The sequence below is a fragment of the Anolis carolinensis genome, chromosome 2 (assembly GCF_035594765.1).
Source record: "Anolis carolinensis isolate JA03-04 chromosome 2, rAnoCar3.1.pri, whole genome shotgun sequence".
In the NCBI taxonomy this organism is placed as follows: Eukaryota; Metazoa; Chordata; class Lepidosauria; order Squamata; family Dactyloidae; genus Anolis; species Anolis carolinensis.
In genome coordinates, this window is record NC_085842.1 from 307,592,481 (window position 1) to 307,619,025 (window position 26,545).

Below are 26,545 nucleotides of genomic sequence, written 5' to 3' on the forward strand. Positions count from 1 at the left end.
TCTACCACTACACATCCACCTGCAGTATCAGTCACCACTGTAGCTTCCTCATCCACACATGTATCACAGGAAAATGTGACACATGGTTCCTCTGGTTATAACAATTCTGACTCTTCCTTCACATCATCACCTTTCTTTTCCTTCTTCTCCTATTAATTCTGTAGAGCATACTACCCACCATAATCTCCAAAAGACATAAAGATGTTTTCAAACATAGTTTTATACATGGCAAAATCCCTTTGTTTAGATGTCACAGATTTACCAACTCCAGTTTCTGACCTGGTCTTTCAGAGGGTGGAGTCACAAATGCCTGCATCAGCTACAATCTCACTCTTGCCAGCTCTAAGATTTAATTAAAATTCTTCCATTTGATGAAGAGTTCCTTTTAAATTCCTTTTAAATTACATTATGGATCACCCTTTGGAAACCAGGGTCCCAGCCAGGAAGATGGGCTTTGGCATGCAACACCAACAATAGCGATCATACTAGTCTTCACAGAAATGCTTTTCTTTACAATTCTTTTCCAGCTCTAAATTTTCGTAGACCTTCACATACCTCTTCTCAAAAAGTCCTCATCTGAACGGTGGTGTCCTGATTAGCAGCATTGTTATCAGTCAGTTTCTTCCAAAAAATCTGACCCATCAAGGTCTTGACTTTGATTGGCTTCTTAACATGTCACCACATCCAACTTTCTGCCTTACAAGCCCTCTTCTATCTTGGTCTCTAAAACTATAATCACGAGTAAAATACCTGATGGACTAAAGACTACTGGGTTCTTTCCTACACTGTGCATTTGAAATCACTAATACAAGAGGTGAACCATATATTCTAAAACTGAAGAGCATCTTCAAACAAAAGGATCTACGCTTTTAATGGTATTTTTGTCAGTGGGGCCTTCCATCTGTATTTTTCTCATTGAAAGACTGTTCAGCTGCAATTATAGCTCATCTGTCTGTCTTTGTCTGCCACTACTCTATTTTCAATCTCAGCAGTGAAGAGCTTCCTTACAGGCCAAACACATCTCTGCCCACTGGTTTTGTCTCTGATTCCAAACTGGTCATTGATCCTGCCACAATTAATGCACAAACCTTTCTAACTCTTGCATCTCTAGATGAATGTCTCCTTAATCTGAAGATGGTCTTTCTTGTTGCCATCACTTCTGCAAGATGAGCAACTGAGCTTGCAGCTCTTCAGTGTGATGAACCTTTCCTTTCTTAACACTTTGAGGAAGTCATCCTGCATACAGAATTTTTTTTCCTAAGATGAATCAAGACATTAGGTTACCTACCTTCTATCTGCCGCCATTATCAAATTTAGATAAGACGACGACGATGATGATTATATGTATGTATACCTTCTTTATTTTCCCAAAGGGGACCCAAAGCGGCTCGACATAAAAGCATTGGTATCCATTTAAAATATACAAACATTAAAACAGAATTAAACACAAACAGCACTAAAAATTATGTTAAAATCCATCAAAACATATTCAAAGTTAAAAACCAAAGCAACCCCTGACTAAATCTTAAACACCTTCATCTGTCTAAATAAAAAGATTTTAGCCTGCCACTGGAAGGACGGTAGGGAGGGGTCCATTATGGCATCCCTGGGTAGGGAGTTCCAGAGTCGAGGGGAAGCCACTGAAAAGGCCCACTCTCTCGTTCCCACCAGCCGGGCTTGAGATGGAGGTGGGAACAAGAGAAGGGCCTCTCCTGAAGATCTCAGGGGGCAGGGAGGTTTGTACAAGGGGATGCGGTCAGCCAAATAGCCTGGACCTAAACCATCTGTGTTCTTCTGTATTCAATATGCAACTGCTTTCTGTCAGATTGTTTGTAACAGAAGCCCTAAGGGAGAACAGCCAACACCCTACAAACTCGCCAAGCAGCCTGTTCCTCTTGGTTGTTGCTTCCTCTGTGTTTCTATTCCATGGTGTTCATTTGCCTGACTTTGTAAAGCTGCAACGTGGTCTCAGCCATCTACATTTATTTAGCACTACAGATCTGACTGCAGATGCCCAATTTGACTACCATGTTGTTTCTGCTATTCTCCAATGACCATCCTATGGTAAACTTCAGGATCACCCATTTGTAAGAGGTGAAGAGACCACAAAGAAAGAAGGGAGGTAGCTTAACTTAACTGTGGTCCATTCTGTGGTCATCTGTGCCCTCATACAACCTGCTCTACCTTCCCTCTGTTTTAGGTTCCTCTTGTTGGATTTTAAAAGTAAGGAGATAGTAGCTATAATGGGTTAGGACATGCGCAGAAGATAGAGAAGGGAAGGAGGGAATGGGATGCATCAAGCTACTCAGCTCTGGGATATTCTAATTGGGTCCCTGCACCGGCCTGAAAGCCCATTTCAGTGAGGGCTGAGGTGACTATTCAAAGAACTATTTACAAGTAAGCAAACTGTCTTTCCGATATCATAGTTTTAAGTGACACCTGTATCACAAACTATGGTTTGTGTTCCTCAGTGACAGGATATCTTTGTTGATATTAGAAATACAAGATGAGTGAAAGGGTGCTAGGTTAAGGATGGAACACATAGACAGATGGTTGATAAACCATACTGTATCTAAATGCGATCTGTTTTAGGGTAGAATTCTACATATCAATTTCAACACATCAACCTGCTCATGCTAAATTTATTCATTTTAACCAGTTAGATGCAGAATATGCTGTGTTCTTGATACAGGACAGATGAAAACTGCAGTGTGGACAAAGGTTTGCATCCTTGTTATTTTGGAGAGACCCTCAACCTGACATGTACAGTAGAAGCCATTCATAAAGAAGATTTTGGCATTCCTGTATCAATATGTCAAACACAGTACAATACATGAAAAACTTTCTTATCTCAAAGTATTACATGATGTACATACTTAGCCAGTTGTTTCTCAGCATCAGCACAGAGCTCCAAGAGGCCCATCAACACAGCAGACACATCCATATAAGGCTCCCATACAGTAAACCCCCGTCCAATGAGATCAATGGCAGTTCTTCTGATGGTGCTGTGAGGAGGAAGTTTGGGGCTGGGTGGCTGCAGCAAAAGATATGTCAAGGCCTTGCCTGTCACACAAAAAAAGGTTAGAGAGGTAGTCAGGAAAATGAGATCATGCATGGAGCACTATGTTATAAAGTAGGAGTGCATATATTTGGAAACTGAGGCCAGGTATAAAATAGTGGCTAAGGGAGCACTGTAGCCAGATGTAAAATAACCGATAAGGTAATGGATTTAGTAAATCACACCGTATGATCCAGGACAATCTGCAGGTACAAGGAAAACCCCTAGGTTACTACAGCTGAAAAGGTCAAATGCAAAATTCTTGTAACCAGCAGTGTTACATAAAGAAATAGTCAAAAGCAAGTCTCAAATATGTTTTAGATGTGAGGATACAGAACCTGGAAGAAAAGTTCATTTGACACATACGAAGGCAAGATATAGCAGAGATTTTTTTAAATTTAAATGTTATGTGCTATATGTTATCTATTGGGAATCAGAAAGGCTGCACAAACTACAGATTCATGTCTGTGCTCATGTTTGTAGTTAAACAGGTTGCAATCTGCACAGCTGTAGTAGCTCAGAAGAGAGCTACCGATTGCCCAAACTACAGTAGATACATAATATGGACACTCCTTTAATTTAATTGGCACCTCCATATAATTCTAATCGGGCTGTGTAGCTAATTGCAGCCAACATTCCCAAGATTCAATAAACCTTTGAAACAAGCCTAAAGGTACATTTTTCAAAGTACCAATGAAGGTGAATCCAAAAATGTCTACTACATGCAAGGATGTCTCCAACGTTGCTTATCATTCTTTAGAAGAGAGATTGGCTGAAAATACATTGTAGTTTCCTGGAACATCACTTGCAAAAATTTCATTACTTTGGAAGTTTCCCCTAATATAACTAAGCAAAAGTCTGCTCTAATTTTGAAACTTGGAACATAGTGAGTTTTCAGCTAATCCCACTTCCCGTCATTCTCTCTCTTCATTCGTTTTAAAAGCATAATGGCAACCAACGGGAGGCAGAATTAACTGGTGACAGGAAACAGATTTATTTTATCACTTAAAATATTTCTTACCTGCCCTACATCAAAAAGATTTCATTGTGGCTTACAAGTAAAACATGTTAAAACAGTTTAAAACAATCAAAATAACTTAATTATTCAAAAAATGGTCAAACATAATAATTAAAACAGATTTAAAAGATTAAAAAAATAAAACTACATACATCAGTATTTAAGACAAATCAACAAGGCCCCAAAACCTCTCACTTGGTTCCTAAGTAAATCAATGTTCTTGCCAATCAAATTTCCAAGGCGAGGTTATTCCACAAAGGAGAGCATACTACCATCGGGTTGCCACAACTGAGAAAGCCACCTCTCATAGCCCAACAAAGCATATTGACTTCATTGATGGGAAACAGAGGGTGCCCCATGATACTCAGTTAGCTACATATATGGAGAAGTACTCTCCCAAGTATTGAAGTTCCAAATCATTCAGGCTTTAAAAGTCATCAGAAGCACTTTGAATTTAGACTGGAAGAATACTGGCAGCCAGTACAAGTCTTTTAAAATTGGAATTATTTGCTGACTATATGATAGTTGAGCTAACAGTCAAGCTGCTGTATTTTTAACTACTTGAAGTTTCTAAGTCTTCTTCAAGGGCAGTCCTAGGTAGATATCATTACAGCAGTCTAATTGGGAGATTACCAGTGCATGGACTATTGAGGCCAGTTATTTCTATACAGAAAAAGCAATAGCTGGTATACCAGTCAAAATTGGGTCCAACGACTGACTAACACCTCCAGTGACAGAGAATCATCATCATCATCATCATCATCATCATCATCATCATCATCATCATCATCATCATCATCATCATCATCATCTATATACCACCCTATCTCCCCAAAGGGACTCAGGAGTAACTTAATCTAGGAGTACTCCTAGGCTAGGCAATGGCTCCTTCAAGGACTGGCTGTTTACTCAGTTCCCAGAGCCAAGAACCACCAATCCACAAAGCCATCATCTTATGGTGATTCAGTTTCAGCTGATTAGACCACATCCAACTCATTAGAGCAATAAGGCAATGTCCTGTAGTCAATTTTATCTAGATCTTAAAAGCCAAGATGGGCAAGCTTGTAAGTGGATGGAAAGACTAAGTATCCATGTGGACAAAAACCAACAACAGATAAGAGGGTGAGATGACATGATAAGATGAATCTTGAAGGATGAGAGAAAAGACTGAGAATAGATCTCAATTATCTGTTCCTTAGCTGGCACGTCCAAACCCTAACTCCAAATGACCAAAAGATGAACAGCCTTATTTGCCATTTAAGAATCACTATTATTACCAAAGCTTTCAGTGCAACATTTATGTGTATGTATATATATACACACTGAATATAAACACTAACCATATACCTCAGTGAGCAACAAGTGATTTTCCAGATGTTGTTGGGCTGCAATGTCCCTCAGAACTAGTCAGCACAATGTGCTTAGATTATGAGAATTGCAAAGCAGCAACCTCTGGAGGGCTGGATTTTGCTGGCTCCTGCTACATACATGCATGTACATAAGTGCATCCACACATAGCACAGTAAAATCAGGTGGGGAAAAAAACAGTTTTCCTTGATGCTTCCATGTGTAATTTGTATAGGAATTTCTTGTAACTTCCAAATGAATTAACTGGGCTAAGGGATAGAAGAATACATACACCCTTCCCATGCACTTTGTGAAGGAAATATGCTTCAGAACATATTCACAATATCCAAATCTTAGGGATGGAGCAACAAGAACTCTCCTGTACATAGCACACACACACACACACACCTCGCTCCTTCCATCTCCTTTCAGATGAGGACCTTTATGTCTGTGAGAACTATCATAAAGGAGAAGGGCAAATCACCAAGGATAATTTCTTCTCAAGCTCTTTTTGTCAGAAAAGCATGTTGCATGCTGCTGTAAAATCTAGGTAAAGCATTCTTAGAAAAAGCATTTACAAATACAAATTAAAACAAATTAAAATACAAATTAAAACAAGTTGGTGAAGGTTCCCAATTTGCATGTTAACCTTCCCCCATCCATCAAAAACAGCATGACAAATCAAATAACTTGACAGAGAAGCTTAGGCAATAATGACCATTTTTCAATCAACTTTAATTGCAGTGGTGGAGGAAGGAAGACATAGCAACTGCAGGAATCTAATGAGAATATATGTACAATCTTTAATTATTTCTTCATATGCTGGGGATATCATTTGAGAAACCACTAGAAGTAGCTCTCAGTTGGTATGAATGCTGCTGTCTGATTTAATTCTAGGGAGGCATATTTCAAGGATATTGCAGTATATCCCTTAAAACATAACCTGACGAATTTGTTCTATAAATATGTTGTACAGCAACACTGTTTGTTTGTTAGCCTAGCAACAAGTTGGTGCTTTCACCTTTTCCTTTGGGAGAGCATACAGTCATAGAGGCAGTCCCTTCTTTTAAAATGAAAAGTCAGAAACCAAACATATGTGGTATTTAAAGTTTCTGGTGATGAGAGACAAGAGTGTCCTTGTGCTTTGCATTTCACAGCATTACTTTCAAAAGCAAAAGGCCTAAGAGGAGAAAGACACAGGAAAGGAAGAGAAAAGTGTTGCAGCTAGCCCCCTTAGGTAACAAAAGGATTTTTCTGTGTTAAATTATCTATTTGTGTCAAAGATAAAAGAACCAACCCCCATCTTATCTATATAATATCAGCACTGACAGTGGTGTGTCCTCTTCCTTGTGCTTAGCCAACACTCTCAATTATCATCAATATTTGTTTATTGTCATCCATAAACTGCCTAGTATATAACTGTTTTCTGCTTTGTCCATTAGAGCAGGGCTGAATAGAATAATATTTTTGTCATCCACTGATGGATTACTACAGAGTTTCCAATGGATTACCTGCAGGTTTCAGATGTTCTTCTGAAGAAGGACTGACTTACATGGGCATTTGTCAGATCTTGCAAGGTTATTTCTTATTTTCTTAAGACCTGTTTCGGCATTCTAAAAATTTGGAAGCTGAAGCAACTATTTTACCAATTTTTACTATTTTATTTTATTAAAACTCACAGATTTGACCACATTAGACAGATCAAGTACTGTTTATGTAACTGAGGATGCATGGGATGATGGTGATGAAGCAGAGACTATCTTTCTACTCTCCCTTAATGGTGCTGCTGCTAATTGGTCCATCAACCCAGGCCTGATGGAAGTGACTCCTCCATCATCATTGACAAGACAAACTTCTTCATACAAAGAAATTATGAACACTCTTAAAGAGAGGATTGGCAGACTTGATCCAGCAGCAATAGAAAATGTTGAATCTTCATTGCATGACTGTATGCAAGATCAATGTTTTGTAGTAGAGCAAACAGAAGAAACATTATTTCAGAGAATGGATTTGCTGCAAAGCGAAGTTTCCAGCCTAAGAGATATTATTGGAGCATTGGTTGGACTGTTAGAGCTTGGGATCTTGGCTGCAACATTTCCAGGAAATCCTAGCCAAGAAAACGAGAGTAGTATTGGACCGGAAGATTGTCAAGCTGAATGAACCTGAAGTAGACAAATTATCTGCAGAACCAATGGTCAAGCTATTAAATGACACTTGAACACTAGGGGGTGTACTCAAGTTGGTAAAATGAGCTATGCCCTAATATCACCAAATCAATCTCAGTGCTAAGTCTTACTCCTTCTGATACAAAATTTCAGGTAATAGATGAATACCTGGATGGCCACTCAGACATTCCCCCTCCTTTTAAACAAGAGACACACAACACTCCCATTAGGTCATTGGTAAAAGAGACTCTGAATAGTGGAAGCAGACACCCTACTCTCTTGGCACTCCAATACAGACTCAGAGAAATGGCAGAGGGCAGAGAAGTATTTAATACTCTCCCTAAAATGCTGAACAAATAGGTGTTCTTAAGACAGAAGACACAACAAGGAATACTTAGCATAGATTAGTAAACTAAAAACATGCAATACTTCCTTTTATAACAGCATGTATGTACAGAAAAAAATTCAGGGAAAAATGAGCAAACCATTTAAAATGGAAATCAAACTAACTTTTAAAATAAGAGCACCATATCAAATGCCCAAACCATGGAGTTAGAGAGTGAACCTGGATGAACTTATTATGAAATCTGAGAACATAAATGCAAAAATCAGTTTTTAAGTGATCCTGTGATCTATGTGGCATAATGTTTTATATGATCACATAGTTGGAATTGACCACCAGAGTCATCTGGTACAGTCATCTGACATGCAAGAATAAAAATGAAAGCAGTCCTGAATGAAGGCCTCCAAAGAAGGCACTCTATCACTTTCTATGGTGGTTGCTTCCACTGTCAAAGAGATTTTGCAGTCAAGAAGTTCTTCCTAATGTTTACATGGAATCACTTTATCTGTAACATGATTCCATTGCATTGCATGCTATATCTAGAGACAAAATTAATATTGAATAATCTTGTTTGCATCTGGTTTTCTTGTTTGTCTTACCTATCCTTCAAATCTTCAAAATGGTTATGTCTCTTTAGCCCTTCCAATATGAGTCTCACAAAACATGGTCAAAAGGTGCAAAAAGATTATGGAGAAATATGGGTCACAATTTTGACAAGCCTGGATACTAACTGAGAAGGCCACAGGAAATATAATATAAGCAATACTCAATGCTGCACAGCTCAACTGCTGGAAAGGATTTACTTATATACATTCTTTTTATTCCATTTGTCTCACAATATAGATATTCAAGGTAGCTGGGCTCCTTTAGAAAAACTTGGCACCAGGCAGAGGTCACCACAAATTGGTTGCTGCTGCCATTAACCATTGCTAGAATGTGTTCATTGAAGATTTCCCTATGTTTGGGAATGCTCGAGCATGCTTAACATTTCCTTTCAAAAACACTCTTTACATTCCTTCACTCTGAGTTTAAGGCAGGAATATCTCTCCTACAATTATACTACCATACAAATGTAAAACATAAAGAACCTTTACCCATACGGAACTCTAGTTCATATAACAACATGGGAAGAGGTAAAATAAATTAATACCATAATAGGTGCTGACAGTCATTGGCCGATAAGTCACTGGATGAAAATAATATTGTTCTAAAATAATCATGCATTAATTAATAACTCAATTAACTTACAACCCTGGAGATTCCTTATTATAAGCACTTTAAAACCAAATTAGTTAACTAAGATTAATGCTATTACAAAGAATACCAAATGAATTAATAATGACTGACCACTTATTTTAAGTGTTGCTAAGCATTCAAAGTTCTTTCACTACAACTCCTGGGGTTATACAGAACACTCAAGCATTGTACTCTGCAATTGTCCCACTATCCACAAATATAAAGGGAGAGGATTTTGGAAGCTGCAAACCTTACATGCAGACATACCGTAAGTGTAAATATTATCATAAAGTAATTTCTATTCCTCTCTGGATAGGATTCTTCAAACACATTCAGCCTAAAACCATATTTGCTCAACCTCATACAATGAGTGAAGCTATCTTAAAAAAAGGTATAATATGATCAATTTAGGTTGTGAGCATGGAAAAAGAGGCACATCTATACTCTACATAAGAATGGTCATCAACAAGACTTCTGTGGTAGATCAGTCACCAGAGGCTGATGGTTCAACTGATGATTTAGAGAGGATTGTGAGTTTTCCTGTGGCACAAAGTGATGGGAAGTGATTAAGTGATCAAGTCTGGGAAATGATTATTCTCAGATTATTCTCAGCTCGAAAAGTGCAGGGCCTCAAGGGCATTCAGGGAAGTCAGAAGTAGCAACAGCAGGTAAGGAATCAAGGAAAGAGCTGAATGATAAGGAGGGTTCTCATGGGAACCCACCTGCAACTACAGAGATCAACAAAAGTTTTCATTTAGAAATCAGAGCTGAAAATAGATTGCGTTGGTCAGAGAATGCATGGGAAAGCTGTGAAAGACATTCACGGGAAACGGAATGCATTCATGGGTGTCTATTAAGCAACAAGTTGTTTACCTTAAGGTCAGTTCAGGCAACACTGCATTAGAGTGAGAAGCTAAGTCTGACTTCTCTTGCTTCTGGTTCAAGTCAAGCTTTGATTTGGGATTTGATTTCCTGAAAGTTTCCTATGTACCTATTAATTTATTCCTGTTCAAGTCTCACTTGGTTAGATCTTCCTGATTGTGGACATGGTGTATCTGTGATTCCTGGCTGTTCCTGGACTTTGTCACCTTGGGAACTTTATGAGACATTTGGATTATTGCTTGGTTCTCACCCTTTGCTAAGCCTTTTTGGATTATATATTTTCCCTTCTTATTCCTGATTTTATATGTTTTTAATTTTTTTTTACAATAAACTGTTTGCTTATATTCCTGGACTCTTGTGTGGCACATTGGTCATAGGTGCTTCAAGGTCTGGAGTGCAACAACTTCACTAATTTTCAACAAGAATCCCGTAACATTATCAAGTGTCAACACAAGTTATATAGCAAATAATACAAGAGTCATGTGGGTCCAAATTTGGGATGGTGGCAAATCCTATTCTTAGCAGAGCTTTGAAAAATTACTATTGCGAACAGACTGCTTTTATTCTTTTGCTGACAATAAGACTGTCCTGTATTGCTGATCCTAAATGCCCTTCCAGGTTTTATGGACACCAAACCTTTGGCACCAGATCCTTATGAAGTAGTAGGATGTGAAAAGCACTTTGAACATTTATGGCTCTCTACAGATAACACAATAAACTCTGCATTTTCATTTACATTTACTGCTTCGGAGTTAACGGCTACATTCAATTAGGAAAAGTGACTGGGAGTCTTCCAATCCATACTATGCTACATCATCAACTCCAAATACAAAAATTAATTTGGTCTGCACTTTCACATCTCTTCCCGTCACCCCTCCTTTTGTAAACTCAAGGGCAGCCCTTATGGAGCACAAAGCCTCAGTCATATTTATTTCCGTGTCCAGATTATGCACGCTGAGATTGTGATAATGAATCTTGTAATGGATTATTTTCATTTTCAAATGAAGCACGCTCAAATAATGAACTGCAGCAATCATCCATTAGTAAAATGTGAATGAGGGCTAAACAAGTAACTTTCCTAGATAAATGTAATTGATCATTACTGTGATGCTATTATACAGTAGCTCTTTTTAATATCATTCATTTAGCTACTTATTGCCGTGGTTGAGACAAAGTATTGATTTTGATATTTTTCCCCCTCTTAAAGGCAGTTCTCAAAACTCAGCTTCATATTTTTGTATATTGAACAACCTGTCTGGCATATTTAGCAGCAGAGAAAGAGTTGGCCAATCAGCACATCCTCCCAGGCACCCAATTTAACCTATTGGAGACTGAATCAATTTTCAAAAGCAATTGGCCCTTCCCGAGACACATATTAAGTGAGAGTTGCACTGTGTTGAACATGTTACTCCCAAACAATTTAAGCTTCTTCCTATGTAAATAAAGCACTCTGGCTCTTGAACACAAGTACATTAGCAAACACCTTTTGCGCCTCCATGACACTCTAAATATTTTTCCTGTCAACATTTATCTTGTTTAAATTGAACTGGGGGTAGGGGGAACAGTGAACTAAACAAAAGTCACTCTGCTGCCCACTTCTCAGTCTGGACATCTTTGTTTAAGCTTTGACTTGGCTTAAATGAACGAATTAATATTGACAAAAACATCAACTAAGCTAATGAGTTGTTAGTTAAGGCAATAAACATGTCACATTAGAGTCAGCGCAGTGAAGAGGTAATTAGCCCTAGAAAAGCTCTGCTGATTGGGGCTGTTGCGATCCTTTGCTCTTAACCTTTGAGTCCATTATCTAGTGCAGGATGAGCAACATCTATGCTAATGCAAATCCGCCAATACACAGCGGCCTTGGTACAGTAGCCAAGGACTGCATTAGCAAGGATGTGCGGAGGCTGGCGCCGTCATATTTACCCAGCGTCTATTAACAAGTTTACACAATAGCTCAAAGGATTACAACAAGCTATAGATGCTTATGAACGTGGAAAATAGAAGACAAGAGTACAGAAGACAGAGCACCAGCGAAACTGGTTAATAGGAAATCATTACACCTGTCTCTCAGGAATAGGGGGATATGGGTTTGTAGGTTTTGGTTGGCTTTCACACATGCCCCAAGTTAACTTATGTGATGCTCCATCCAGCATGGAAAGCTGTGTGCATCATAGGAACAAAGATCTCAGAAACGTCTTATCTAAATTGCATCTTATATCAATACATAAATGTTGCTTTGAGCAATATGTCCAAATATATGGCACAATTTATTAACAGAGATGCATCAAAGCTACTAAAATCAAATCAAATGCTAACACACTTAAATATTTATCCAGTGGAACTTCAAGTGCATAAAACATGCTTCATGTATTCCACTCGCAATACCTCTGCAGAATTATGAGTAACAATAATGGGTTCACAAACCTGAATAAACACAACAATTTTTGGAATGCTATTGTGAAGTCAGGTCAGGAGCACCCCAGAGCCTGACATTTGCAGTCTAAAATCTGAGAACTAGGAACACCCTCTGATGATGTTATAAGAGGCTGAGGATGTTATTAAACAAGTATCAACCACAATTGCTCAAATCATGACATTATTTTTTAATGCATCATAAGCTCTAACAAGTTAAAAATCCTATGAAGTCTTTCATGGTCAGAATCACAGGGTGGCTGTGAATTTTCCAGGCTGTATGGCCATGTTCCAGAAGCATTCTCTCCTGATGTTTTGTCTACATCTAACCACCACCCCCCCCCCCCCTTCTCTCTCTCTGGTTGGAAATTTAACTCTTCCAAAGCTATGCTTTGAATAGGAAAAAAACACCCAAACCTTTCCTACCTCTCTTTTTAACAAACTTGAAGATACAGTGGGTATCTGCAGGGTATTGGTTCCAGTCCCTCTCATGCACCCCCAAATCCATGGATGCTCAACTCGCATTCTATGCAATGGTTTTAAATGATGTTCCTTACATAAAATGGCAAAATCAAGATTTGGTTTTTGGATTTCTAAAAATATTTTCAACTCATGAATTGTAGAATCTGCAGATGCAGAATCTGTGGATATGGAAGGCAGACTATACTGCTTTAAAGAATACATGGGAGATGTAAGCTACGCAAAGAAACTTCTTCATAAAAATGGATTGTTTCCACACTCTGTTTTTAATGGATTTTTTTTTCAATGGCCCCATTTCTCTCTGTGTGTGTATTCCAGGGTGAATTCTCTGTGATGGTGAGCACTGTCGTCCACTGGGCTTCTCTCACTTTCATTAAGCCCCCACTTCCAACCCTTTTTCTAGAACTACTTTATGCAATACAAACTTTGCTGATTTTGTGACTATTAACCAAAATGAAATTGAAACATCCACTCTTAAGCATAAATATATGTGATAAAATCTTTGGCTTTTTGAGACCCCAAGGGAAGGCTCCAATTGATTTCAAGATTTCACCCAGAGCCCTTTATGTCCTAGTAATGAAATTAATAAAACAGTAAGACATACTTTTATTACTTTAATTGTTTTATTAAAAGAGGCTTAAGATCCATCTCTTATTTGTCTGCCAGATTTTTATGGCTTTACCGTAAAAAGGAGCAAGAGTACAGGATTCAAGGTGGCATAGCCTACCTTATGATACAAGCACACTTCTATGCAAGTTTGCAAATTGTGGTAAATTTTTCCCCACAAACTGCAAGCAAATATTAAGAGATCCAATCAAGAATAAAGCGAAGACAAATTGGACATTGTGTAGTAACACAAGTTTCAAAGTATTTAATTATTTTCTTACATGTTAAATATTGCTAATAATCTCAGTTTGTTGTCAATGTTTGGGCCCAAACTCTGTTTGCGTCAACTGCATGTTTAAGAAGTCCTCATTTTAATTTCAGAAGGGAATTTGAAGACTTTATAAATACATTAAACCCCCTAATTTTATTGAAGTTTATCTAATTACATTGTTCCTGACTGCTACACCATCCAGGGTTGTTAAGCAGGGCTTTTGTAACTTCAATTATTAACAAAGTGTAGTGTGAAGTTTTCATCAGGTGGAACCCTTTCCCCAAAAATGTTCTCTTTTAGTTGCTACATCCCACAAAATGGCGATTTGCTGGCCAATGGAAAGCTGGGATGGAATAGAGAAGAGACAGTTATGTTCTCAGAGCTGGAGACACAGCATGAATGAGAGCGTGATTCATGTACATCCAGCTAAGGAAACATAGTTCCATGCTTCTCTGCTCTTTTTAAGTTCTCCAGCATCCAGCAAATGTTGTAGGGAGAATGCAGCAGCTAAAAGGTGGATTGTGGGGTGATGCAGGAAACAATGAATTTCTGCCTAGCAGAGCTTTGTGCTGCATCTCCCTGCTCCAGGAGCCGCTAAATATCAAAGATACATGAGGCCTGTTCTATATTTAGCTTGGCAATCCTACCACAGTTTCAACCAAGATCAAGTTCCCCATATGCAAGAGACTAGCAGAACTACATTAGCTGTTGTGTGCCTTCAAGAACTTCCAAATTATTGTGATCATAAGATCAATCGATCATAGGGGTGTCATGGCAAGATTTGTTCTAAGGGGGGTTGCCATTGTCTTCTTAGACTGAGAAAGTATAACTTGATCAGTGTCATCCAGAGTTGAGCTGGGATTAGAACCCTAGTCTCACTGAGTCCTGGTTGAACATTTAGACACCTATACTATACTAGCAATTTTAAACAACGAGTGTGACAGAGAGACAATGTCATGAAAGGATTTCAGTACTGTATTAGGATCAGATGACAATGTCCAAATACTGCTCCTTTGTCGGAAAATACATTTTTTCAAGGACCTCAGGTTGATACATACTGCCCTTTTCCTTCCTGTTCCAGAATCTCTTAATTGAGTCTAGCTTTCACATTTGATCATGATATACTTTAAGACTAAGAACGCTAGTAGCCTGGACATTAGAAATGGTCACTATAGATACTACAATTTAAAAAGTGGAGGTTTCTACCATGTGCCATACATTTTGCTACCAAGATGCCTTGGGAGAAAGGTGGGGATATAAATAAATAAAATGCACACAGTTTCTGCAAAGGGTGAACATTCACGTTAAGTAAATTCAGCAGATTGCAAGATTTAAACACAATGATGTGGCACTGATCAGGAAAAGGTATGTTTATGTAAAGTATCCTTCTATAGTACAATTGACACTTCTCATTACAAAGAATTTAAACAGAGGGCAACCACTGCCCCAAGGAGTTCATTCACCTTCAGTGGCACAGAAATCAAGAGTAGAGAACGTGAACAAAGCAGAAGTAATGCCACCAAGGCCCAGGCAATATGCATTTCAGAGTTTACTCATGGCAGAATGCAAAGTCTGCCAATTAAACGTAAGGCCTGAAACATGATGATGAAGATTAGTAATGTAACTAAAGCAGTTTTTGGCACTGAAAAAGCTAACCCATAAGTATAACGTCAAATCTTTAAATTCTTCTTTTCCCCACACCAGCTGCAATTGTGTAAAGCTCTGCTCAAGTTATCATCATTAGCAGAGATCAAAACACTGACAAAAAAGAAGCACTGCTTTTTCAGTAAAAGCCAGGAGTGTTTAGAACAAACTGCTTGATGATGCACACCGTGGCACCTAGTCTGACAATCAGTGAGTTTTTTTAATATATCTGATATGCCTGATTTTCAAATTAATGTTGATTTTTAATAAGAGGCAAAAGCATTCATCTACCAGTTACATCAGCCCACAGTTGTCATTTTTTTTTAAATACAGATAATCCTTTCAAAGAAAAATCCATGAGCCTTTGAGTGAACCAATTATCCATATGCATCTCTTTTTAAAAATTAGGGTCAAATCGTTGAGTTCTTTCTATCAGAACATTTTAAAAAATAACAGCATTTAAAAAATCTCATTTGATCTCAATATGACATCAAGACATCCAGCAATTTAGGGCGAACAACAAAACATGCTGATGTAATGCTTCTGACTTGGACTGAATGGGAATGAACACAGCTGTTTCATTGATAATTCTACATAGTAGCAATGGGAGGGCTCAGAAACGTGTAAGAAGGGGGCAATTGACCCCTGTGTGTCATCTTTTATTGGGAAAGGTGCACATGGCTCCTTTTGACACTATTTTTGGACCTGTGGTTGCCTTAATCAAATGTACATACAAAATGGAGAGGGCAGCAACATCACTCTCTTTGCTTGCATTTTCCATGGAAGAACCATATACTATACATGCACATTTTATGATGCAACATGCACTAAAATATATTTAAATCAGCTCAGCTTCTAATAAAATTGGTCACAACGAGAGAGAAAAGGATTAAAATAACGGGTTTGCCAATGTTTTCCATCTAACTCTGGCCTAGTTAAACTGACCTAACAACGCTATTTTTCTTCCTCTCAAAATCTGCAGTGGGTGAATCAAATGCGAAAGCAAGATCAATTCCGTTCCAAGACAGTAAATGAGCTTTAGCTCAGACTTGTTTCAATTTATGGAGAGATTCCAACTATACCTACTTTAAGTGTATTCTTAGCCCGCTATGAAACTATATTATAGCACCTTGGAAACAGTAAACAACTGCCTATTTTGACCAAATTTGGTTATAACGTAGAAAGTTAAGTGCAGAATTAATGTGCTTTACTTCTTAAACATGCACTATATTCTATATTTGTGTTTAAGAGATGCTAAAGTTATCTCTGAGAGTCTTAAAATTATTTCAGTGTTTTAAATAATATACACATACAATGACTGAAAAAATAATTATCCTGTTAGAAGATATAACATTTAATATTTTTGTCATATTAAATAATTTTATCTTGTCAGATTAAAATATATTTTGTCCTGTAAGTTATAGACTGAAAAGATGGTGCACTACAGCTCCAATGAGTTTTATCAACCGTATTTAAATATAAATTGACTGCCTAATAAGGTGGCCAACCTAATTGGACATTAACAGAATTCCAAACCTAACACTCATCCTGCTTTACAAGGAAAAACTCATATTCATAAAAATACTACTGTTGGATGTGTAAAATGGCTTCAAAACTATTTTTTTTTAACATGGCAGACTTTTAGTATTGGAAGACGTGGGTTGCCTGGAAATTCTGAGGGCATCAGATCTTAAGACTATAGCAAATACACCAGATATTCTTTTTCTTATGTACTGGTACATAGGAAGGTACACCTAGTTTCTTTGATGAAACTGAAGATGAAATATGTGACAAACAAGGGTTGCTTCCCAAAGTGGAAACTATTTATGGAATTCCTCATCTTCATCACAATGCCCCACTATATAAATGCATTATGAGGCATTGGCACATTATGGCTATTTGCCACCCTAACTTCCCAGCAGCCAACTGTGTCTGTCTTTCCTGAAGGTCCTTTGGCTTGTTACTGCCCTCAAGCTCAAGGCCCTCAGTAGAATGATGTCAATACCAAATCCTCTTTCCATTTGACTTGGTCCCCTGTCATCTCAGTGTTCATTGAAGCATTGAGTTGGATTGGAAGATGAATGAGGCAAAGCTGTATACAGTAGATCTTCCCAGTGTCCACAGTGTCATATTATCTGGGTTTGGGCAGACCTGCCAAGATTAATCCTGCAATATCTAAGAGGTTTGGTTTGCTGGGTTTTGTATTTTAAACTGTAATGTGGATTATTGAGGCAGATCAAAACATACAAATGAAGTATTCAAAAAAAGCACAACATTCACACTACCTGGTAATATATTTAAGACATGACGTTGACTGAGTTGAAGTGCAAAATGCATATCGTTAATAGCTCTGCTGATGGCAGAGAGCTTGAAAAATACACTGCTTTAATGACTGAACCAAGTATTTTCATATTCAGGACAGAAGAGTCATTCAGATTTATCAGCCCATTAACTTTATAAACATAGTATTAGCTCCTAGTTAGGTGTGATGTGGTGAATCTGTAATGAGAAATTCTTTACGTGGCATTTTATAATTAAATATCTCATGAACCATTTGTAAGGTCAACAGAGATTAATGTGAGATGTCAGACAAGGTCACTGTGTGAATTCCTAAAGAATCATATCCTCCTTTACAGAGCAAAAATATCACAATTACTTGGCATTACACAACACAGTAGGAACACTCGTGATAGAGTTTTTACATGTTACTCTTTTGAATCAATGATATACTTATTTATCAAAATAAGGTAGCTGTAACTGTTATGCAAATTATGTTGCTGAAGCAAAAACATGTTACGTTGGATTACATTCTCTCCCCCCCCCCCACCCCCGTCCCCCATTCGATCATTTTAGATCAGAGATTTTTAAACTCATACCAACGCTACATTTATATTGAATGACATCTTCATTTGCCTTACATTTACGTTTTTTAAAGACTGCCATTTCCCCCAAAGAGTGTGTAATTTAGTTTACATGTAGTTTACATTTGGTTCTCAGAGGGTGGGCTAGGAAAGAATACCTGTGGCAGACTGGATGGGAGAACTGGAAATATATTTTAGAGAGGTCCTGGAAAGCTTCTGCCATACCAGACAGAAATATGGCTGTTTGAATTTGTTGTATTTTAGGTGGTTTCCTTCCAAATAACATACAGAACTAAATCTACTGAGCTGCAGCTAGGGAATAACATCCTGTTCCAAAATATCTATCAGGAGCATATTATACCTACTGGTTTTTAGTGTTCACAGAACAGGAGTTTCTTCCTATATATTCCTTTCTATCTGTGTCACAAACAAAAACAATACAAAGCCAAAATTAGACACAATAACTTGACTGAAAGATATGGAAAGGTATTAAGGAGATAACTGACCATAGTCTCAGGTTAAAGTCACAAGATTTGTTATTGGTCATGATATTTGTGATACCTTAAAGTCACTCTTTCATACTGATGCATGTTCTGAGCATTACAATGCTTCCCTTCCTATTCTTCTTTTGAGGACAGGACATGTCTTAGACACATCCATGAGTGAAAAATAAATCATAAATCCAAGGACACTAGACAATAAAGGGTTGCCACTGAAAGCATATATATACTTCTTTGGGTTATCTGATGCAGTGAGCAGAACTGGCAAAAACCTTAATTTTCAGGTAGCCAGCATGGTGTAGCAGACTTTGACTCTGGAAATCAGGCTTCAAATCCCTGCTTAATCATGGAAACCCAATAGGTTACTTGAACAGCCTTAGAGGACAGCAAAGCTTCCCCTCCCCCTGAGCCAATCTTGCCAAGAAAACCTTAGAATCCCCTTAAGTCAGAATTTTTTTTTATTTTTTTCATGTCAAGAGCGACTTGAGAAACTGCAAGTCACTTCTGGTGTGAGAGAATTAGCCGTCTGCAAGGGTGTTGCCCAGGGGACGCCTAGATGTTTTGATGTTTTTACCATCCTTTTGGGAGGCTTCTCTCATGTCCCTGCATGGAGCTGGAGCTAATAGAGGGAGCTCATCGGTGTTCTCCCCAAGTTGGATTCAAACCTGGCAGCCTTCAGGTCAGCAACCCAACCTTCAAGTCACCCATTATGCCACCAGGGGCTCCAGAAATTATTTGAAGGCACACAAGAACAAAAACAGTACTTCTGAACCATTGCCCTCTGCTATTCTGAAGTCTTTGGGTGCATCCCTTCAGACTGTAGGCAATGCCCCACATCACATGCAAAATATTGCACATAAAAAGAGGATATCAGGGAGGAAGTTCCTAATGTAGGCTTCTCAATGCTATGCCAACATTTCATTTTGTGGGGATGATTATGAACATTATTTTGGTAGGAAAAAAACATTTCAAAGGGAAGATAAGCCACAATGGTGTCAGATAAATTGTGAAAGGATGTAGAATCCATTGAGTGCTCTTTGGCAATTTTGTTCTTTGAGACTTCATCTGCTATGAAACTGCAAATGGACTTCTGAGAAACACTGAAATGATATAACTCAGTCATATAAGAAACATTATGTTTCTCCCTCAGCATGAATCTGGTTAACGAAGCCCATTTTCCACTTATCCTCACTGTAGTTTTGAAAACTGAATACAAAAGATTAAATGCATTGCTTACACTTTTCCAGACAAACAAGAGGTGCACAAATACTATATAAATATAAATAAACCATATATATGGACATAAACAGCTATGCTTAATAATACAACAGGGAGTTAAACACCAAAATCTAACATATTCTGATTCTTGAATATGGGGAAAACTCTAACCATGTAAGCTGTGACCTCTATTTCCAATTCATTTAGATGTACTGACTGGCACTTGAAAAGTACATTGTCTTATTTCCGTAAGTTCTACCATCTCTCAGAAGGAGCACTTCTGCCAAGACCTCCATAGCTCCTTAGCTATTAGATATTTTACCTAAAGATCTCCACTGGAGCAATGTTATGTCAATTAATACAATATGTATATTTTAATTAGTTTTTCAAATTACTTTGAAAGCATAGTTAGCAAAAGGTGATCAATATACTTAAAAATCTCATTAAGAGATCAGAAAATGTTACAAAAGTTCACAGCAATCTAGATTACTATAACACAAGACATTCTAGTTATGGAAGCACATACAGAAGTGTTTCATGGGAAAGGATGCCGTAGGATTCCATAGGAACCTATGGCACGAGAGCAATGCAGCACCCTCTCTCCTGACACATGCGCTGTTGCCTGTCCTCACACACTCACCTGCCCGCTTGCCACCTCCCCTATTTATTATTGGTTTTTTTTTCATATCTCTGTGTCTGTGTATATATGTATAAAGAGTCACTCATCTGCTCCCCCCACTGCCCCCCTACTCGCCACCCACTGGTTTGGGCACTTATGTGGTTAGTAACACACACACACACACACACACACACACACACACATATATATATATATAGTGTCAAATATAACTTCTATGAGTTGTACACAAATTAGTGACACATAGAAAAATGGGGGACAGTGCAGTCACATGAGCCCACTTTAACTTTTACTTATTGCTTCAATCAAGGCCAGTTGCTGATTTTAAAAAACGTAAAACAATGTTCAAAGAAAGCTACAAATGCCAATTTATATTCTTAGAAGTTCTCAGAAGTACAGATAAGAATTCCATTCTTTATGGTTTGCATGCTGAAATTTGTTTACAGAATGAACATGGACAATTTCAAGCACTGAGATACAGAGCAGCCAATATTTGCAATCCCAAAGAATGTTGTGGTTTCATACATTTGCAGATGTATATGAAAGAGCTGATGATGTTCCTTCTAACAGAGCAACACTCAAAGGAAAAGGGAATGGGGTAAAAGATAGGATTCGAGAGAGACATCACCCAATCTCGCATAGAACTACAATTAATGATAAGTATCCTTACTATCAAACTGTTCTTTGTGTGCTGTCACGTTGAAGGGAGAACTTTAAACTACTCGTAAAAACTCAACAAAATAAGTATGTTCCGCTCTAATTATAAACGTCCTCTTATGGGTAAGCATGGTATTCTCCTCTGAGCAAATCAAATGTCTGAATCCAGTTTCTCAAAATGATTTTACATAGTAAAGATAATCCTAATAAATAATATCTTACTCCGAAGGGGGAAAAAACACCCTAGTTTATGATATTCCAAAGAAGAAATTCATGCTGACCTCTAGGGTTGAGTTAAAGTTTGAAAAACATAAAAAGAACATAAAGATTTTTCCCGATAAGGGTGAACCTGAAGACTATGAGGATTGAAACAGAAACACATGAATGTTAATTTCTAGTTCCAAAATTGATGTCAACAATATGTTAGATGCTGATTTAAGCCTTCACAACGAGGTGAGTAGAAGCAGACTTCCTCATCTACTTGTTCTCAGAGCAACCTTTTCAGTCTCATGAAGATCCTGCATCTTGGAAGGCCCTACTGAATGGTGTTGGGAAGCTCAAGTCATGGAAAAAGACCCTTCTATGAACAAAGCCAAGAACAGAGATTTCAATCCAACTCTGTGACAGAAGGCAAATGAGTGTGCTTACTCCTAAAATAAAATGTATGGTGCTGAGTGAAGAGTTAGAATATTATGTGTCTTCCTTGCACATGACTGTCTGATTAAGGATATAAGAATGGAAGAAATGTCATGCTGGATAAGACCAAAGGCCTATAAAATAGACTCAACAGTTTTGTTGACAGTGGCAAATCAGTTGCATATGGGAAGCCCACTGGGAGGACATGTGTGAAGCAGCACTCTCCATCTCAAGCTCGCTAACTCGCAAAAAGAAAGCCATCTTCAACCTCAGCAACATGGAATGGACTAAGGATTGGGGGAAATCCAACCCCAAATAGGGAAACAAGTTGTCCAGGAACACCTGGCCACTCTAAACGAATTCAAGTCCCCAGGGCCAGATCAGCTACATCCAAGAGTACTGAAGGAACTAGCGGAAGTTATTTCAGAACCACTGCCAATTATCTTTGAGAGTTCTCGGAGAACGGGAGAAGTCCCAGCAGATTGGAGGAGGGCGAATGTGGTCCCTATCTTCAAGAAGGGAAAAAAGAACGACCCAAACAATTACCGTCCGGTCAGCCTCACATCAATACCAGGCAAAATTCTGGAAAAGATCATTAAGGAAGTGGTCTGCGAACACTTAGAAACAAATGCGGTCATTGCTAATAGTCAACACGGATTTACCAAAAACAAACCATGCCAGACTAATCTGATCTCTTTTTTCGATAGAATTACGAGTTGGGTCGATACAGGGAATGCTGCGGATGTAGCCTACCTAGATTTCAGTAAGGCCTTCGACAAAGTCCCCCACGACCTTCTGGCAAACAAACTAGTAAAATGTGGGCTAGACAAAACTACGGTTAGGTGGATCTGTAATTGGCTAAGCGAACGAACCCAAAAGGTGCTCACCAATGCGTCGTCTTCATCATGGAAAGAAGTGACAAGTGGAGTGCCGCAGGGCTCCGTCCTGGGCCCGGTTCTGTTCAACATCTTTATTAACGACTTAGACGAAGGGTTAGAAGGCACGATCATCAAGTTTGCAGACGACACAAAACTGGGAGGGATAGCTAACACTCCAGAAGACAGGAGCAGAATTCAAAACGATCTTGACAGACTAGAGAGATGGGCCGAAACTGACAAAATGAAGTTCAACAGGGACAAATGCAAGATACTTCACTTCGGCAGAAAAAATGGAAATCAAAGATACAGAATGGGGGATGATGCCTGGCTCGACAGCAGTGTGTGCGAAAAAGACCTTGGAGTCCTTGTGGACAACAAGTTAAACATGAGCCAGCAATGTGATGCGGCAGCTAAAAAAGCCAACGGGATTCTGGCCTGCATCAATAGGGGAATAGCGTCTAGATCCAGGGAAGTCATGCTCCCCCTCTATTCTGTCTTGGTCAGACCACACCTGGAATACTGTGTCCAATTCTGGGCACCACAGTTGAAGGGAGATGTTGACAAGCTGGAAAGCGTCCAGAGGAGGGCGACTAAAATGATCAAAGGTCTGGAGAACAAGCCCTATGAGGAGCGGCTTAAAGAACTAGGCATGTTTAGCCTGCAAAAGAGAAGGCTGATAGGAGACATGATCGCCATGTACAAATATGGGAGGGGAAGTCATAGGGAGGAGGGAGCAAGCTTGTTTTCTGCTGCCCTACAGACTAGGACACGGAACAATGGCTTCAAACTACAGGAAAGGAGATTCCACTTGAACATTAGGAAGAACTTCCTCACTGTGAGGGCTGTGCTGGATGGCCATCTGTCAGGGGTACTTTGAATGAGATTTTCCTGCTTCTTGGCAGAGGGTTGGAATGGATGGCCCATGAGGTCTCTTCCAACTCTACTATTCTATGATTCTGATTCTATGTTAATATACAGAGGCATTTTATATTAAACATGCAGTAAAGTTAAGCAATGTTCTTGAATATATTATTTTTCTGCAGTTTCATCTTAGATATATCCAACAGTTGCTTTTTGAACCTTGCTGTCATTCTCAGTGCAATGGTTGCATTTACTTAGAAGAAAGTTTTCTTGAACTTAATGAGGCTTACTTCTGAAAATGCACACATAGGATTGCACCGCTTGATCACTGAACATTTTCTTCTCTTCTTCTTTTTAATCTATTTATAACTAGCAATCAAGACATAAGCTCAACTCACATGTAACAAGAAACCATAGTCTCTAAATGAGTTGTGATATACCTCTCTGGCTATCAGTAACTTCTTCTTCTCTCAGTAGAGATGGTGAATGAACACAGAAAGCTTTTCATTTCAAACTAACAACTGTAGGTTGTTTTGGCTGTTGTTACATAGGTTAAAGTCAAGGCTACTGGTTTGCTCTCAGTAGCCAAAGTTTGTTTTGGTTTTTTTTAAACCCATAGCACTTTAAGTCTTGGCAAGACAGAAAATGATTACTAGTTAGATTCCAAAAAGTTGGATTTGATAGGAGGAGTTTTCAGTATAAATTTACTTCCTTGGTGCAGTAAGAAGCAGAAGGGATGGAGAGTGTGCAAACTAAGGTTTGCTTTAGCTTATTCCTATAGTGTACAACCATAGTTGCTCTCCCGTTACAGATAAGCCAAGTCATAATATTATGGAACCTATGAAGCAAATTATTTGTATCAAAACATTGAATTTAACTGGGCAGTGTGGGTAGCAAGAAGAAAGAAACTTACAAGTGTGTCTGGCCAGTGAATAGTTAGATCCACCACTTGTTGAACCAAACCCTTCAGGAATTTGGCTAGAACTGCGTGGTCTGGTCAGTAGTTTGGGAGGTTCGATTTCAGCTCCAAACTCTGCTCCAATTACTCCGAGGAGAACAATGGCAGTGGCTTGTTTTCGCCTCTCTTCATATGACATAGATATTTTTTTCATCTGAGGAAGTCCAGACAGAGAACCTACAATAAAAAACAAACAAAATTAAGATAATGATTAAATTTTTTTTATTAGAAACAAACAATTTGGTTCCAACAACTCTGAAAGTTCTTCTTAACATACAAGGATTTTAATACATTTCTAAGTGTTTCTTGCCCTGAAATGTTTATATCTTTGGCGCTAATAACTTGAGTGAATGTCTTTTGTATCCTGTTCAATAATTCCAGTAACCAACATCCACTTGGGTGAAACACACAGTGTGTTTTTCCTGTGCCAATAAAGCAGTTAATATAATGCTAGTATGACAGAATCCATGTGAAATAGCACTGTAAAAAGAAGCCATGCTACAAAAATAATAGTCTTAAAAAGTGTGCATATGAGGCTATATCAACTTCCAAAAAGTTGAGTGAACATCAGTCCTGAGAAGAAACTACTTGTTATAAAAGATAATAAACAATTATTAAACTAGAAGTATTCTTCTATCTTGTGTTAGGTTTCCTCCCCAAAAGTAGACTAACCTTGGACCAAAGGCACACAAGATAATGAATAGTGATTCCTTTTCCTTAAATTCTCATGGAAAACACTTGTTGGGTGTTACTACAACTGAAAGCATTATGATAGCACTCAAGGAACGCAGGATGCTGTACAACTGGGAGAATGGGAGTAGGAATCCATCAGATATTCAAGGGGAAAAAAAAGAATACACACACTAGATGGTCCTGTACTAGAACATACCTTTTAAAATATGAGCACATATATCCCAGTATTTGTGAGTCATACTGTTTACAGCAATCAAGGGGGTTATTTTTAAGAATTTTTTATATTTGTGTTTGAGTTATATTTCAAACTCCTGAAACTAGGAATTATATTTCAATATATTCCAAATAGGGTAATATGATTTTAAAAATCTCGCCCTTTCTTAGTGCACAGTGATATTAAATCTCTTCTGAGAGAAGTCAGAGGAGACCACTTGGGGCTCAGGGAGAATTACTAGCCATGAAGATTAACAAAATGTGAATAAAAAGATTTTGCTACCACATGCCCAACATGTAGCAAATGAAATGCCTTTTTTCTTTTAAAAGAAAAAGAGCACAAGAATGTTAGTTAAGGAAACAGATTCAGAGTCCAGCTCTAGCTCTGATTGTCTTATACCCATAGGGGTGGCTGGGTGGGGGTTGATCTTTCACAATGAGAAAGAAAGGCGCTCACACACAAAAAATCAATAGTCCACTTTCTACAAAAGAAGGATGAAAATGGGATCTACACTAAGTGACATGTAACCATTTTAATCATCTATAATTTGTATTTTTAATCACTATGGTCAAATGCTACACAGTCCGCAACTGAAGTCTTCCTAAACAGATCCATTTTTAATTTGCTTCACTCAGAATACAATGATCTAGAAGGAAACCACCCCACTCCCCTTCCCTCTCCCCTCTCATCCACCCCCGAAGAAGCATGCTCCATAACAATAGTTCAAAGGAAAGCTCCATTCTGCAGTTGCACTGATTGTTCTGTCAGCTGACCTCTGCAGAAGGGAATTGCTAACCGCTGCAGAGCTCCTTAGCTGACAAATGAATGATCGCAGCTCCATCTATTTTCACTATGGCTGCCTCCTAGCCCAGGTGCTCAGACAGAGAGCCCGGTGTGACATCTTAGATCAAGATGAATTGGCACAAACTCCTGATCCAAGATTGTTTTATACCATTTAATTTAGTTT

The 26,545-nt window shown here is 38.4% G+C and overlaps 1 protein-coding gene across 3 annotated transcripts in view; it reads right to left on the minus strand.

Annotated features, from left to right (window-relative positions):
• wdr7 (WD repeat domain 7) overlaps positions 1 to 26,545 on the minus strand; it is a 241,658-nt gene that overhangs the window by 77,153 nt on the left and 137,960 nt on the right. For all 3 annotated transcript variants that reach the window (XM_062972543.1, XM_016995242.2, XM_062972542.1), the window contains 2 exons: positions 24,627 to 24,848; positions 2,877 to 3,063 (listed from right to left, as the gene is read on the minus strand). In XM_062972543.1, the coding sequence (XP_062828613.1) occupies positions 2,877 to 3,063; positions 24,627 to 24,848 (409 nt within the window). The remainder of the gene's footprint in view (positions 1 to 2,876; positions 3,064 to 24,626; positions 24,849 to 26,545) is intronic.